Source organism: Ptychodera flava, chromosome 7, assembly GCF_041260155.1.
Source record: "Ptychodera flava strain L36383 chromosome 7, AS_Pfla_20210202, whole genome shotgun sequence".
NCBI classification, from domain to species: domain Eukaryota; kingdom Metazoa; phylum Hemichordata; class Enteropneusta; family Ptychoderidae; genus Ptychodera; species Ptychodera flava.
In genome coordinates this window covers 43,115,775-43,132,846 of record NC_091934.1, presented here as the reverse complement: position 1 = coordinate 43,132,846, position 17,072 = coordinate 43,115,775, and the positions used below count along the sequence as shown (strand labels likewise).

The following is a 17,072-nucleotide window of genomic DNA, read 5'->3' as shown; positions in this document are numbered from 1 at the left end:
CAGCAATACAGCTGGGTAATTTGCAAATTAGGTGTCCCATTTCCAGTCGCCTCCGCTGTAGAACTCATTCCCTATGTGTCTTGTCCTTGTGTGTTGTTATACAATTTCAAAAGATTGAAAATCGACAGAGACTGTCGTCAAAAAGTCAAAATTATTTTGCAAGACAAAATCTGTGCCTTATTATAAGGTAGCTTTTGAGTACTGTGTTTTGTAAATATTGATTATGCATTCGATCTCTTTATCTACCTTTTTCAGGGGTGACGTCAACATAGCTCGGAGTAACATCGATGTTCTGGTCAACACTGGTCTTGGAGAGAGAGCCGGCAATGATTTCATGCTGGCAAGGGATACATGTGTTGCTCTGATGAAACTGACATGTAGGAAGAAGGTAGGAAAACAATTACAGACAGTACGTACAGAATCAACAAATTTTGCACCGCAGTCTGAGTGTATTTACAGTCAGAAATTGATAGTTTGTGTTTGCTCTTGACTTAACAAATGTATGTGATATAGAAATGGTATTATACGGATGCAGTGCTGAAGTTCAGCCCAGTCAAATCAAACGGTAGACTTTCAGGAATATTTTATTACCAATGAATTGATGTCATCTATGACGGTGTCATTGATTGGCTGTGATATCTTCTCTTAGTCAGCCATTGGCTAAGAAGTTCTTTTCGTATCTGTCAGCAAAACTCTTTGAGGTCTTTCTCAGCAATCAGCACCAATCAATACATCATGCTGCATGTTTTTCAACCCAAGACAAATGCCAGTCCCCAGCCGCATCAGAGGACAACATTATCTGTCAACAGTACATTAGGCTTGAAAAAGAACAGTTCACGTTTCTCCACAAGGGGATCGTCCACCCCTCAGTCTGCACGATGACCGGGCTTTTCCGGTACCATTGCATGACGGGAATCTAGGCAAGAATGGCGTCTTTCAGTGGCGTCATTGAAAGTAAACAAAAGCAAGCAATATCGCCAAAATAAAGACGTGGTTTTCTCATAACTGAGATATATTTTCACTGTTTTTGAGATGGTAAGTGTCGGCTATAGGTCTGAAGAATATTGTCGACAAATATTTTGGCAATATACATATTTTAAAATATAATTTCATCACTTTTCAATCGGATAGCTAAAATGACTTGATTTTGAACGAACTTAACTTTCAAAATTTGTAATTTTGGTCTAAAGACACAATCGCCAAACTATGCCGATTAAACGCACCCCATTGTCAATGTAAACGTAAATAAAGTCATCTGGTTCACTAGGCACGCGATCGTCGGCAGAAATGGAGCGAATTCACGTGTGTGAATATACGGCAAAATATGAAAATTTTGTCAATTTGTGGCATAATCCTGCTGTTGAGGACGACGCTGCTTGAAAAAGGCTACAAGTGTCACTTTTAGCATAGCTTCCACAATACAGTAAACGGGTGCTAAAGTCCCTCCCGCTCGGCTGGTGACCTCACTGCACGAAGAAATGGAGGGTACATTTTCTATGGGGTTGACAGGACCTCTCTTTGAAACTTTGTAATTTTTGGTCTAAAAATCATGTAGACAATCTAGTATGAAAAATAAGGCCTTTAGGTATTACTAATTGTTTAAAAATGATTAATCGTTACTGTGGGTTCATTAAAATGTGTTCTCAGCACTGTTAACTTTTTAGCGAAACAATGAAAAACCCTAAAATTTTCAAGCCGATTATGTTCCACCTAAGTACCGTCAGACTAATGCAAACCTCTCAATCGGCAATGGTTTACTCCTGGCAACATACAGCTTCATATTACTCATCGGGGGCTTGCCCCCTCGTCGGTAATTGCTCTGATTGACACGATTTCGAGTAACTTGCAGTGAAAACCATTGATTGACACATGTCAAATCCAAGTTGTAAGGGCGCGAAGCGCGGTACTAGCCAATCCCTTACCACTTTCTTGAATGCAGCTTTGCTGATTATTATTGCCCTCAAAGTATGACTCATCAGCTATGCCTTAATAAGGTAAAATAGGCGTAGATAATCAAGAAAACCCAGGCTAACGACGTGGCGGGAAAATCGCATATGTTGTAAACAAATGCTCACATGACATCTCAAAGCTGCGCCTATTGGTTGAGAGGCTAGACATAATGAGGTCATGCATAATGAGCTGTCGTGTATTACTCGCTTGTGCATGCTCATTCCACCGGCGAGCCACTCGAAATACAAGAAACTTCTGAAACTTGCACAATACGGAATAACTCATCAGCGTATGAGTACATTTTCTGTAGTAGAGGTTGCTAATTACAACTGCATTCAGAGGTAAACTTTTGGTAGCCCGTATTTGTTGAAAAAATCCTGACAACTAAAATTTCTGTCGATCTCACAACTGGTCTACGTCTGCGATCGCAGGCAGTGTTGCAAGTGTTCGATCAAAGGGTCATACTGCTGCCCGTCACTGCCCGACAGGCAATTTACCTTCCAATGTGTGTAATTAGTCGATATCTCTGTACCACAGCCCATTACTCTCTGTAAAACCAAACAAAATAATAGTCCTAGCGGTCGATTTTCCAGCGAGTGTCAACGATCATCTGTGGTATGCCCATGCAACGATGATCGTATCCCGGTATCCACACACTGCCCGTCAGGAAATTATATTGATGACAGCTTTGAGACAGGATTCAGTCATTGTGAGTAAAAACAGACGCATATAGTTTGTAGCTTTCTATAAACGTGGCAGTACTCTTTGGGGGCTGGTACACATCAGCAGGGGCTAAACAGCAGCTCTTTGGTGTTTAGACATCGAATCTTGACAATACGGCATGCAGTCGACGGGTAGTTGGACCGGTCGGGAAGTTTTGTGATCGCTATATTTAGACCTTTCAATCTAGTTTCGTTCCAGCAAAGCCATTTTGTACCTATCTTCATTTCTACTCTAGAAAGATAATTAGCTTTAAATTTGATCCGTAACTTTAAGAACCGTGTGAGTTTCTTGTTCTAATGTTTTGATGTTATAGCATCGACAGCGGTCAACTCTCGTCGAAGTGTCAACCATTTATGCGCAGGGTGGGAAATTTAACTGTCATAGAACACGTGCATACTGAGGTTCTCAACGTCTTCAAATCATCAAGAAAATAGTTATTTTAATTAAATAAATTACAATAATATCAAATTATTGTAAAATATCTTCATGTGATAACAAATATCAATTGTTATTTATACCTTAGTGATTGAACCCACCCATGAAAGAAAATGGTTTCTGACATGATGTCACACATGCCAATCACCCTCCAATACCCAATCAAATCGCTAGTACCGGCCACACCTCAAAAGCCGGGTTATCGTGCAGACTGCCTCTGTTTTGTAGCAACCTATTCATATGTTAACAACTATATAAAAGATATCTTCACAACAACAGAATAAGCAAACCACAGATGCTCATGTATTGTTCATGTCACCATTGACCTCTTCACTACAGCTACACAGTTGCATTTTACTTTCCATTCATATCTTCTATTTTGTAGATGTACTTTTATTTCCTAAATTTGACCAAAAGTTGATTTTCCCATCAGCATTGGTACAAACGTATGTAGTCATCTGGCCACATTAGCCAGATGTTAAAGTTGCATGTAATTGTGAACTTTTTTGTCTGTTTTTGCGTTCTTTGTTCAGATAAAGGGCTCTGTCGGTGAAGAACCACTGAAATTTCCAATGGACCATGAGATGTTCAAAAGATTGGTTGACCTTATGGTCAAAGGTGAGTGGTTATAGTGTTTTCAGAGTTGCTATTCATATGTAAAGAACAGTCAAAACGTTATACTTGTTTCAGACAAAAATCTGCCACTGTTATTGCTGTTGAAGTTTATAGAGCAAAGAGGCTAAGGCCAAATAAAAAATATGTGTGTTTCCAGTAACCCCAACTACCCTATTTAAAAGCCTTTGACCCCAAATTCATTTTCAAGAATCATGCATGATTTTGCTGAATTTTGCCGTTTTTTGAATGGTCACATTGAAATAAAAATAAAAGGATAAAAAAAGTTCCTGACCGCTTTCTAAACAATTGCACAACTAAAGATGTACTGACATAATATTCTAGAAGGAGAAACATGGGCATTCTACGGCGAACTTTTTAGTCAGCATGTCTGTGTTTGGTTCAATCCAAGTCTGGTAAATAACCTTGCCAATTTAACTTTTTCCTATAAATTTTATTTTTAAGGAATTGAAAAGTTGGATGACAAGTTCTGGGTACCAATGGCAGAGCAAGCTATCAATGTCATTTATGGACTTGGAGAACATCCTGATATCACGTGTGGTGATCTCATCAAACAACTGATAAATGTTCTCATGAAGACCATTGAACAAGGTATATATTATAATAATGATAGGTACTTATACTGGAGAGATTGTGATTCAATCATCAATGGCTCTACTCTGGAATAAAAAGGACGCGGTGTGTTCTACAGACTCAGTACACACAAAGAATCACATGATAATGGTACAAACAAACCCACATGTATAAGCACGTATGCAAACACAAATGGGTTTGTTTGTATGGTGGTCCATTTGAATACTGGGTTTAACCTAACAGCTGAATTAGTGATATCAAATTTCATGGTACAGCTGACGGCATACTGGCACTGATATTAAATACACGTCTGACAAATGTTTTATTACATTCAACAGTATATGACAAAACATTTTACCTTTTTTGCAGAATGAAATGACAACTAACCTTTTGAGCGCTGTAATTTTTCCAAACCAAATTTTAGTGCAACATTTTACCAATTTTTATGAATTTTTCTGTAATTCTTTTGATAATGTTGAACCAAATGGTCATCGGATTTTATCGGCTGCAGTTTCTTATCAAACTTTTGGCAAAAATCTTTAAAAATTTGACTGGGATCTATTTTTAAAGGTGACAAAAATTGACGTTGGTGCTCAAAGGGTTAACTACTTGTGTTTTCAAAGAAAAATAATCACAAAAATTCAGAAAATAGAAAATTTGATTCATGGGGTCTCCTAGTGTTCTTCTAAAAAATGAATAGTTATTTACAGCGATCATGTTCTCCCAACTTTAATACTGTTGTACACGATCTCTGTATTCTTCACCTGTTTGTGAAGGTGGCGATGGTGACAGTGAAAATGACAACAACGATCTAAGTTGCCACCCTGTGCTGTTGACGCGACTCTTCGCTGTGATTGGGCACGTGGCGTTCAGGCAGCTGTACCATCTTGACGTCAGCATCCTGACTGAGTGAAACGCAGGCGCACTATCAAAGAAATGAGAGAGAGGAGGCCAGTGCTATAAAGAAAAGTGATAAAGAGAAAGACAAGACGAAGGTATTGTAGTTTATTAAAAAATGTAATTTTACCTTTCAAAGTGAAGAACTAATTACAAAATTCACTTGGACATAAAGAACCAGACCACAAAGGAAATATTTTATAATTTTCAAGGATAGTTGTGTAACTACAATTTTGGAAAATTTTGTAATTTCTTGTGCTCGTGCTCACAGTACATTCACACATCTTTGACACTTGTCCCAATTTCTCAAAATCTTCAGTCTAATTGGCATAATTTTACAACCAGAATGGCAGATGATTTCTTATTGATTTTACTTTTTATGATAGAATACAAATGCATTAAACTTACTTTTTGGAGTGCAATTGATTTTTTCTATCAAATTTTTTCAAGGTCGTATGTGCCTCGAAAGTGAAAGACTGAAACTTTTGCTCAAACTTTCCTGAATGAAACTTTCGACCATTCTCTTACCAAATCAATAAAAATTGGGGGTCACAACGCAAAGTTTGGAACTAGCTAAACAAAATACCCAACATTTTGTGATATTTGAAATTCAATGGCCGCCTTGTCTGTGTTACGGTGTTGATTTATTTTGTTTCATTTTCACAGGATCCGACGATGGAAGAGGAGATGGGACTGGCCGGAGCTGTGGCTGATGATGCAGAGGCTGAATACATGAAGAAAGTACTGGATAATGATATTGTTACAGGTCAGTTATTAAATAATGGAATCAGAACGAGACATTTCTTTTGTACATGTAGCACATAGCATCTCATGTTTTTGAACTCCAGGAGTCAGAAGTGAAATTTCTGGAAATTTCCATGCCTCATTGGCAGACTAGTATATGTAATGTGCAGTGTTTCATCCAGGATGGCATCAACAGGGGGGATTTTTCCCCCTTTACCAGAAAATTTAGGGGGGTATTTCACCAGTTCATGTGTTCTACTTGTATCTCTAAAGTGTGACTGGCAACATTTCATCTGGGGGCTGGTCCCCCCTTGACAAATTACTAAGGGGTGCAAACATGTCAACAGAGGGGGAATCCCCTCATCCCCCCTCTCTGGATGAAACACTGAATGTGAATATTCTTGCATCAGAGAGAGTAGTATCATGAGTCATTATAGCATCATTCTATCTGGGAGGGTAATGTGTCTCAGAGGGCAGTGTATCTGAGAGGGCAGTGAAGGCAATGTATCTGTGAAGGTGATGTATCTATGAGGGCAATGTATCTGAGAAGGTATTGCATCATGATCTGTGAGGGCAATGTATCTATGAGGGTAGTGTATTTGAGACAATGTATATTTGAAGCATAGGCTTGTGGACAACCATCAGAACTGACCTGTGCAAATTGCATGTAACCCATTCTCTGAGTGTTGCCATCAACAAACCCGCTTGTTCCATGCTCCTGTCAAAAATGTTAAAGCGGTGATCAGTCAATTGTTTTAGAATACAGACTTGTAAAGGGATGTAATTAGGATGTGCTATCTCAGATGATATACTGTAGTGTGCATACTATTTACCATTTCAATATATCTTTTGTAAAATGTGGGTATATTTACATTTCAGTGATGTTTCAGTGTATGTACCAGTTACACACTGATTTAAGTCTCATTTCAAAAAAGTGCATACATTACAGGAAAAAACAGTTTGTTTGTTAACTTTTCTGTTTTTGTATGCTATTTCAATCAACAGGCACAAATCTTTTAGCTCTGTTCACACCATTGATCCTGACCATATGCTCGAACAGCACCAAGTACCCTCATCCTGAGCTAAGAGTCTCAGCGACCATGACCTTGGCCAAATTCATGTTGGTCAGCTCTGAATTCTGTGAGGCACATCTTCAACTGCTTTTCACACTTCTTGAAAAGGTGAGTTCCTCTTTCTCTGAACTGAAAAATACTTTGTTTACGCTGAGCAGCACTGATACTTTGATATGCTACTAGTTTGTTCCCATCACAAGCAGAGTATATCATATAAACCCTTTCACAGAAATGGTTCGGCCCAAACCACTGTTATGGATGGTGATTGTGGAGTTGTTCACAGAGAACTGGGATAAACAGGTTCTAAAAGCTACATGAGCTGTAACTTTTAATATGTTTGCCATTGCTCTGATTGTTAAATGGTCTTGTTCTACTCCTAAAATTAAATCAAAATGCTTTGTGTTCAACATGTCAACACAGGCTATATGTCTGTAGTTTGGCTTACTGTATCTCTTGATGACTGAATTCATTTAAAACAGCAGTAACATTGCATGTTGCGCAAAATATATTTTGTTTGCAAAGCAGATAATTTATATTTCAACTTACTTAAAGGGGCAATCCTCAATCCCTGGCTTAAGGGATTGAGGACTGCCCTGTTTAATATCTGCCTTGCACACAATGCATTGTGTTTGCAAAGCAGATACTTTATACTTCAAGATACTTATAGGGGCAGTCCTCAGTCCCTGGCTTGAAGAATTGAAGACTGCCCCTCTAAGTATCTGCCTTGCAAGCACACAATGCATTGTGTTTGCGAAGCAGATACTTTATACTTCAAGATACTTAAAGGGGCAGTCCTCAGTCCCTGGCTTGAAGAATTGAAGACTGCCCCTCTAAGTATCTGCCTTGCAAGCACACAATATATTGTGTTTGCAAAGCAGGTACTTTATACTTCATGATACTTAAAGGGGCAGTCCTCAGTCCCTGGCTTGAAGAATTGAAGACTGCCCCTCTAAGTATCTGCCTTGCAAGCACACAATGCATTTTGTTTGCGAAGCAGATAGATACTTAAAGGGGCAGTCCTCAATCCCTTTTCCCCGCATTAACTCTTGTTGACATCAGGTATTTACATGGTGTTGGTTCTTTTTATTCCATTGAAATTGTCATCAAGTTGGATAATTTGCTTTTAGATAAAGCTAATAAACATTCTGCTCCTTAAGTAGGGAAAATGCAGAAAATAAATTTGTTTCTTTGAATAACAATAACTGAATATTATGAGAAGAGCGAGCATCTTGTCCACCTTTTCTTTACTTGAACTGAAATACTTGATAATTCATAAACCACCTGGTTTGTAATTTGTGTTGACGTCTGTAGGCACAGGAACCAACCATTAGAGCAAACACTATCATTGCTCTGGGTGATCTGACGGTGCGTTTCCCAAACCTAATTGAGCCGTGGACACCAAATCTCTATGCTAGGTAAGTTGTTTGTTTTGTTCATTTATAAATGTGTTGTTCTTTAGTTTATTCATCATATATTGGCAACCAATTTAGAAATCCTTTCATACGTTTAAGGTAACAAATGCATGAATTTCTTGGCAGGAAATTATAAAATAACTGAAATGAAGAAAACTGGGAAAACTGATTATGCAGTATGATAGTATTCATCTGACCATTAGTGATGCTTATCATATGGTAGTTAGATTACATGTTGACTTTTTACACTGAAGATGAAAATATCAGGTTCAGGGGACCCCAAAATATGGACACATAATATTGGAATGCAAACACAAAAAAATTAAATATTAGATTTAAAATATCCCCTAGAAGACATTTTATTTCTTTGTAACTAGCCAATTTCATACTTGTATATGTAACACTTAATTCAAAGATTGCCACATATTTCAGGTTTTTTGTTTAATGTTCTGTAACATCAACCAAAAATCTCGATTTTTAAATAGTCATGACATGATACAACATCAAATTTGTTGGTTGTAGAAATAATAGTAAATTAACCACAGCATACATGTTTTCAGATACATGTAACTGGATGACAGGTTCAGAAAATAATCTTCATCAAAAAGATACTGCTTATGTCATATTTTATTGAGAAAGTTACATAAGATTTTGATGTTGTTCGATGTTTGCAGACTTCGAGATGAATCTCCAACTGTTCGTAAGAACACCATGATTGTGCTGACCCGACTCATCCTGAATGACATGGTCAAGGTCAAAGGTCAAATCAGTGAGATGGCCAATTGCATCGTGGATGGAGACGAGAGAATTTCCAACATGGCAAAAATGTTCTTCCATGAACTGTCAAAGAAGGTAAAACCTGTAACTTCTCAAAATCATCAAAAAAAATTATATTCTTCTTGTTTCTGTGATTGTGTGTCTCTGTCCAGACCGAGTGACTTATAATATATTCTTTTGAACTTGGAACAGAGCTTGATTCTCAGGTTGTTCCGGGATTGGGTATTTGGTAAGAAGATTCAAAGCAAACATGAAAAGGGAAAATTTACAATGATTTCTAACAAACTTGTTACTGGAGTAACTACCAATACTACATGGATCAAAATTTCACACTCCAACTACTGCAGAGTTCTGTGGAGAACAATTGTTGAAGACTGGATGTTGTAGCGATACAAACAAAGACGTGGATAAATGCATGCACAGGAAGACACATATTTCAATATACATTTTGGCTTGTGATTTTGTTCGTACCTTGGAATTTGAATTCTGGGTTTAACCCAGATGTACTGGTTTCTTGTGTTTTACATGTTTATCAGTCTATTTGTGAAGCCTCTTATACGTCACTGTAATTTTTGCAAATCTGACATGCTACTGTTACAATGTATCACACTTATTCACACTGGATATTCTGTACTTGCAGGTAATGCCATTTATAACATTATGCCGGATGTGATCAGTCGTCTGTCAGATCCAGATGTCGGTGTAGCGGAGGAAACTTCAAAACTATCATGAGGTAAGGCATGTCAATCACAGTGGGCAGTCAATAGAAATGAGCCAATTAGATGGCTACAAACCTTTCTGAACTCATTTCAATGTGATTTTACACTTTCAAAATTGTAATGCAGTATACACGCCCATTACTACACCACAAAAACTAAAATGACTTGCTACATATTTATCAATTTTTAATTTGCCAACTGGCTGGTTAGTATTTCAACACACTTCTAGGGCAAACCAAGAATCCTAAATGATATACAGAAAACGTGTGGAAAGCTAGGTATTAGACGTGAGAAGTAGTTCAGAATTGAGTTGGAAGGAAACAATAGTGTAATAATCTTACAGAGCAAATAGCCAGTCACTTTTTTTTTTGCCTTGCATACGGTGCAGTCCACGTTCTTGTTTTATCAAGCATAGGCCTGTGTACGGGAAAAAACAATAGTTTTTCTAAGGATAAGGAAACTGTGTAGAGGATGTTGGGAACTACAGTGAATTTTCCCCTGTCCTATGATATGATCCATTGATACACAAGGCAAACTGCAGTATGTTGGAACTCTAATTACATTCACTGGGTTTGAGGTCCTAGTCAAAAACCCTGCAGCAGACAGATTCAGATCATCTATTAGTATTATTTCAAGTGTGGACAGTCTATAATACAACTTGTTTGACCCACTTTGTTTCTAGGTATCTGTTCTCCTTCATTCAAAAGGACAGACAGTGTGAGAGCTTGGTGGAGAAATTGTGTCACAGATTTAGAGCAACAAGGTAAGCTTGGTGCAGATTTCAGAAAGAAATATTGCCATCTCCCAATACAATTTGAGACTTGTGGAGACATTGTACCACAGACGTAGATATGGAAGTACAAAGTCCTCAACTCCAACTTTTAAAGTTAAAGTGATGAATTAGCTGCCTAGACATTTCTCAGCTTAATTAATACTGATTTAATCATGCTTGGCCAAATGTAGTGCTATCACACTAAGAAGTAAGATCATTTGAATTACATATTTGCTGATCTTAGTACTACCAAATATTAACACTTGTTCCTCTTTCACACATTTGCATTAACTAGATATAGAAGTCTGCCATGTGCTGGAAACACCCAGGATTTCCAACCATTACAATCATTGCAGACATTCTTGAAAAAATGTTTTTCCCTCAACTACAACTATCTTGTTGAGGATAGTGGCTAAGCGAGAGATAGGCCGCCTAATTTTATTCCGTTTTTTCTCTGTGCCAGAACTGACCGACAAATACGTGACTTGGCGTTCTGCCTGTCCTTGTTAGACTACAGTGAACGTTCCATCCGCAAACTCCAAGAAAATTTGCCGTGCTTTGCTGATAAACTAGCAGAGGACGATGTGTACCACAGTTTTACAGTTATTATCAGTAAAACAAAGAAGTTTGTGAAACCAGAGACAAAGGTAAGTTGTACCCTCATTCTTAACTTATTAACCCTTTCACCACTATGGTTTGGCCCAAACCCATTGTTATCATTGGTGATTGAGGACATGTTCACAGAGAAATGGGATGAATAAATTTATCCTCTTTTTCCCAAGTTGTATTCATTTCTATGGTTTGTCTATGGAGCCTGGTAGAAAGAGGATTAAACCAGTACACATACAGATATGCTTGTACTTAATCATGGTATTATGGATTTAACAAGAATGGTGAGCTAGAAATCTTTTTTAGCTATCCAAGAGATTTGGTTAACTTGGTGCAAAGTTTGTCCTCGCCTGATTTGTTTCACAGCTGAATTTCTGCTTGCTAAAGGCAGACCTGAGTGTGATAAGAACCAATTAGTGGTCAAAAAGGCTGTAAGCCATGCATTGTTATCACAATACGTTGGTGTATCTGTATAGTTTTCATAAGGTCATAGGACCCTAATGCTGGGAAGTCAGATGAAAGGTTTAAAAAGAGGTCTTGTTTTGTTGCATTTTCAACAGGCTCTGGTTGATGAGCTAGAAGCCAAGCTGGTAGAATGTCACACTAAAGGAATGAATGATGAAGAGATTGTACTGAAGGCATCACAAGCCACTGCAGCTGCTGGGAAGGGAAGAAAGACCGCCCAGACACCAGGTGAGAATTCTTCCACTAGTGTGCTGTAATCTAATTTTTGAATGTTTATACTTAGTGTAATGAGTCAGGGTTTGCATGTTCCTGTGAGCGTCATGCATTTTATCATGGTCTTAGGAGTGAATTGCAGCCTGCAAGTCAGCCAAATTCACATTGCATGAATACCAAATGACTGTTGGATTTACTGTATGTTGTGTTCTACAAAATTACCAGAGGCATTGTTCCAGTAAAATAGTGTTTTATTTTTTATTAGGCATTTTTATGTTTCAGCTGTTTTAAAATTCTTTAAAATTTCGTGAAAAGTTGTAGGTTTAATATACATGAATGCATGTTTACATAGTGGTAGACACCAGTCTTATAGTGTACTGGCATGGCACTCATCCATTCCGGCCATCTTCTCCTTGGCCTCTGATCATGATGCTGACCCCAGCTTAACTTTATTCGAAATATTACTGTTCTTAAGGTTGCTGTGTAATTATGTTACCGACGATGTTACAAACAAAGGAAACAAATGGACAAATGAAATGTTCAGTTTCAGTGTCGTTTATTTGACACCTAATGATTTGAAGATGCTGAACAGGAAAATGATTTTTAAGAGCTTTTTTGGATTCGAGAGTGAAATCTTGTGCATACAGTAGGCATAATTCTACAATGTCTGTCTCAGTTGTCTTAGGGTATGTCTGAATGTTTTTTTGTTACTTGTATCCAGGTAAAGGTCTAAAGGGCAAAACACCTGTAGCGAGACGTCACACAAGATTAACGAGAGACTACGAAGATGACAGCGACGATGACTTTGACAAGCGACGACAGTCGGGACACCCTGCTGCAAGAGGGGTCGGAGGTCGCACCTCGAGGAAGCCCTCTGGTGGACAAAAAGGGAAAAAGATAATTCGTCCATCTTTCTCATCTGATGAAGACAGTGACCTGGAGTTATTTGATGTAAAGGAAGAAGATGATAGTACAAAGAAAAAATCAGAGGGTATGAAATTATTATCCATTTGTGGATGTTGTAATCATGTTCCTTTTCGTTGGTTGATTTTGAGAGAAACTAAGAAAGCGGGAGCTTATTTCAAAAGTTCAATTTTAGTGTGAAAAAACAATTGAACAAGAATTTAAGAATTAACTTTTGTCTCATTTGTGGTTTACAATAGACATGAATTAAAAATTGAAAATTTAATATGTTGAAAGTGTTATTTTGACAGTTACAGGCAAGTTCTAGAAATATTGCAGCCTTGTTGGCATCGTGAACCCTTGTGTCAGGTGACTATTTGCCCTTCTCTGAGCCAGGGCAATAGTCAGTTGACCATTTGCCCTGTATGTCTAAGGGCAATAGACACTTCTGCCTTGGCACAGACCCATTTTAAGAAAATGAGAAAGAGAAAAGCCATTGTTTGTGGACCATAGCTATGCATTAACTAATTATGATATTTTTCTTATCAACGTCTCTGAAACTTCCAGGTACACCGAATGAAGACAGCAGAAATGGTGATGAAAATATTGATCCAAACACGCCACCGTCTGCAAAGCAAAAAAGAACAGGAAAAAAGAAATTACTGGTCATGTCTAAGGGAAAGAGTGGAAAAGATTCTGAAATTCCTACCTAGTTCAGAATTTAAATGAATTGTGAAACAAATTACCTTTTGTATTTTTCAGAGGTAATCAGATTTTTTGCTAAACAGAGTAGTTTTATTTTCAAGGTCAGTATCTAATCCATCTAATCATGAGTGTGAAATTTTTTGTTTTTGTTCATCATAAGTATTTTAGAAATATTTTTATTAGCTACACTCAATATATACATATATGCTTCAGATTTATTTCTGTCACTGCCATGTTTGATATTTGTATTACATTGTCTCATAATAGGCATGATGCATATTTAATGCATAGTTTATCATCAATATGTCAGGGACGTGTTAGATTTATACCTCACTGCCAATATTTTACAAACATGTTCACCATTGCAAAGATCACACAATCTTGCTGTATTCAGATCAGGAATACCGAGTAGTCATATTGAGAACTTTAATGAGAAACTAGCAAGCATGGCTTTTCAGCCTCATGTTTGGTTCTTGTCGTGAAACTTACACACTTCTTTGAGTGGAGTATTGTTTATTTCTGTCCTGTCCTCTTCATTTCTTTTATCAAAAACATGTAACCATCAACTCCCTACCCTTTCACCACCATGGTTTGGCCCAAAGCTATTGTTATCATGGCAGCTTAGACTTGTTCACATGGAATAAGGGTAAACAGGTGAAAAAGAATTCAGTCACCTCTATTTCTAGTGGCAACCACCGATCATGGGAAAGCACTTGTGAAACCAATACTATTACCATATGTGCTGGTGACATGCTAAGACGTTGGTGACATGCCGCTTTTACCATATATGGAGATATGCAAATATGTGGTGACCGAATGCTTTACAAACAGAGACTTTGTATGCATCATTGACAAAGTTAGATTGGCATAAATTGTTCTGTATATTTCCTTTACGATTGTCTGAAATTGTATTAAATCATGCACTGGTTTAAATACGTTTTCTCCTTTCCTGCAGTTGGCTAGTGGTGTGATATGTATATTGATTATTTGACTAAAATTGACTTGGGAATTTAATGAATTGAACCATGTAATATTTTTACAAAGCATCAATAAAACTTTGTCCGTGTCATGATTTGAGGTGTGTTTTTCAATAACAGATATTGTGTGGCAGTGCTGCATAGTCCAGTCAAAATAGGGTTAGACCCACCACAAATTGCAACAGAATATTTTTCTTCAGAATGCATTTTAATGAGGTACCCAGAACAACATATTAAAAGTTTACTCGAATCCACCTTGGGGAAATATGACTAATTTGCATAAATCAAATATGGCGGCCAACCATCCGACAAAATAACATAATTTGCCATATATCACATATTAAACAAGCTATTTCAGTGATTTCAAAGTCTGACACTAGTAAAATGGCTCAGAGAATCATTTTGGAGGTGTAATGTTTCATGTAGGCACTTCATTAATTTGCATAATTCCAATATGGCGGCCAACATTCCTACAAAAGACATTGTCGGTCATATACCACCTATTAAACAAGCTATTTCAGTGATTTTAAAGTTAAGTATATTTCTTAGGCATGGACAAACGATTTCGAGATGCAATGATTTGCATAGGTAATTTGTTAATTTGCATAAATCCAATATGGTGGCCAACATTCCTACAAAGGACATTGTCGGTCATATACCACACATTAAACAAGCTGTTTCAGTGATTTTATTTTTTTAATATTTTTCTTGGGTATGAAGAAACACTTTGAGTGGCTCAATTTTGACAAAGACCCTTTGATAATTTGCATAAATTAGATATGGCTGCCATATTAATGCCCCATGGCTTAATAGCTTCTAATATAATAAGGATTTGGTATAGTTTTTTAGCACTAGGAAACTATCAAGAAGAAACTGTTAAAGTCCTTGGACATTCATTTTTAAAAGTTTGATTTTTCTGTATATGGCGACTGTTAATGAATGTTAGTCTTCTGAATAATATATTCTCTTATTGAATATGACATTCGATTCATTTGTGTACGGCATTTTCGTAATTTGTAAGGGTGTTTAACACTGTACAGTGTCAAAACATGTAATCTGTAATGTTTACTGTTAAAAAAAAGAGACGTGTTCAAAATCTTTAGTTTTTAATTTAGACTGAACCCTTCTTATAGATGGGTGCATCCTTATAAGATCCCCTGGACGATAGGCAAGAAGTCATCATACACAACAGCAAAAATACAATAAACACAACAAAGCTAAAAAACAGAAAAAATGATATGACCAAATAAAAATAAAAATCAAGTTTTTAAGAGTCTGACATTGTTTGCATCAGCGCTAAGTTTTAATTTGTCTGTATTGTGGCATGTATTATTTTTGGTCACATTATTTTATTTTTCTGCGTTGTTATTATCTTTGTTGTTGTGTTTGTTGTATTTTTGCTGTTATATGTGATGACTTCTTGCCTATCGTCTAGGGGGATGTACCAAAGATGCACTCGTTCATAATGAGGGGTTCAGTCTAAATTATAAACTAAAAATTTTGTACACGACTTTTTTTAAAACAGTAATAAAGATTACATGTTTTAACACGGTAGAGTATAAAACACTAACAAATCACAAATAACGTCGTACACAGATGAATCGAATGTTATATTCAGTAAGAGATTACGTTATTTAGATGACTAATAATCATTAACGGTTGTCATATATAGAAAAAATCACACAATAGTTAAAAATGCATGACTTTCTTACAACTCAATAGTAAACGCATATCAACATATACGTATTTTAATCCGTTTGGAAGTCATATATGTAAGTCTACAAATTTGCTTTAACATTCTTTTCAAAATACAATATATTTATGGAGTATTTTAACGAATTCAGGTACCATAGACACCTATTAAAACAAACTTTTATTCGTACATGGATCGTTATTGTAAGTAAATTTATAATATATATTCCACATTTTTAAAAATAAATGTTCAAAGACTTAAGGTGGAGCTGCACGTTGCCAACAGAGTTTTTTCAAAGGAATATTTCTCATCTAAGATGACAAGGAAACCCGTAGAAACTATTTTGTGAAATGTTATATTTCACTTGAAACAAGAGTATATCCTCATTCTAAAATGGCATGGGCTGAACGACTGACATTCAAAAAGTGCTTAAAATCATGGTTAGCAAAATAACAATGCCTCTAATTCAAAATGTAAGAATTTTATGCCAAAACAAACTAGCTGTTTTCTTATGTAGCATTTCAAAACATAATGTGAAAATTTCAGGAATTTTGACCCAGCCAGACTAGAGTTATATTCTTTGGAAATCTTGAAATTCGGTAAAAGAAAAGCAGGAAATCGGGCAATTTGCATACATTTGCATTCATTAACCCTTCTTTATCATGCAACTTACGACTGCTTGCCAAGCTATAAGGTAGACCTAACCAATTTTAATCTTGGGTTAATAAATTAATCAAAATTGGACGAATATTTGAAAAAAAAATTATTTGAGCAATATACGCTGCATTGGGTGCAGTGC

At 36.7% G+C, this 17,072-nt stretch overlaps 2 protein-coding genes across 2 annotated transcripts in view; both read left to right on the top strand.

The window, feature by feature from the left end:
- Positions 1–5,243, top strand: part of LOC139136519 (condensin complex subunit 1-like) — a 29,353-nt gene extending 24,110 nt beyond the window's left edge. The window contains exons 17-20 of the mRNA XM_070704243.1: positions 256–388; positions 3,642–3,726; positions 4,186–4,332; positions 5,091–5,243. Of these exons, the coding sequence (XP_070560344.1) occupies positions 256–388; positions 3,642–3,726; positions 4,186–4,332; positions 5,091–5,227 (502 nt within the window). The 3' untranslated portion in view covers positions 5,228–5,243. The remainder of the gene's footprint in view (positions 1–255; positions 389–3,641; positions 3,727–4,185; positions 4,333–5,090) is intronic.
- Positions 5,244–9,857: 4,614 nt separating this feature from the next.
- Positions 9,858–14,672, top strand: LOC139137623 (condensin complex subunit 1-like). Its single transcript, XM_070705816.1, has 6 exons — positions 9,858–9,950; positions 10,619–10,699; positions 11,172–11,355; positions 11,878–12,010; positions 12,717–12,986; positions 13,466–14,672. Exons 1-6 carry the CDS (start codon positions 9,946–9,948, stop codon positions 13,609–13,611), a joined length of 819 nt encoding a protein of 272 aa, XP_070561917.1. The 5' UTR covers positions 9,858–9,945; the 3' UTR covers positions 13,612–14,672.
- Positions 14,673–17,072: the final 2,400 nt, after the last annotated feature.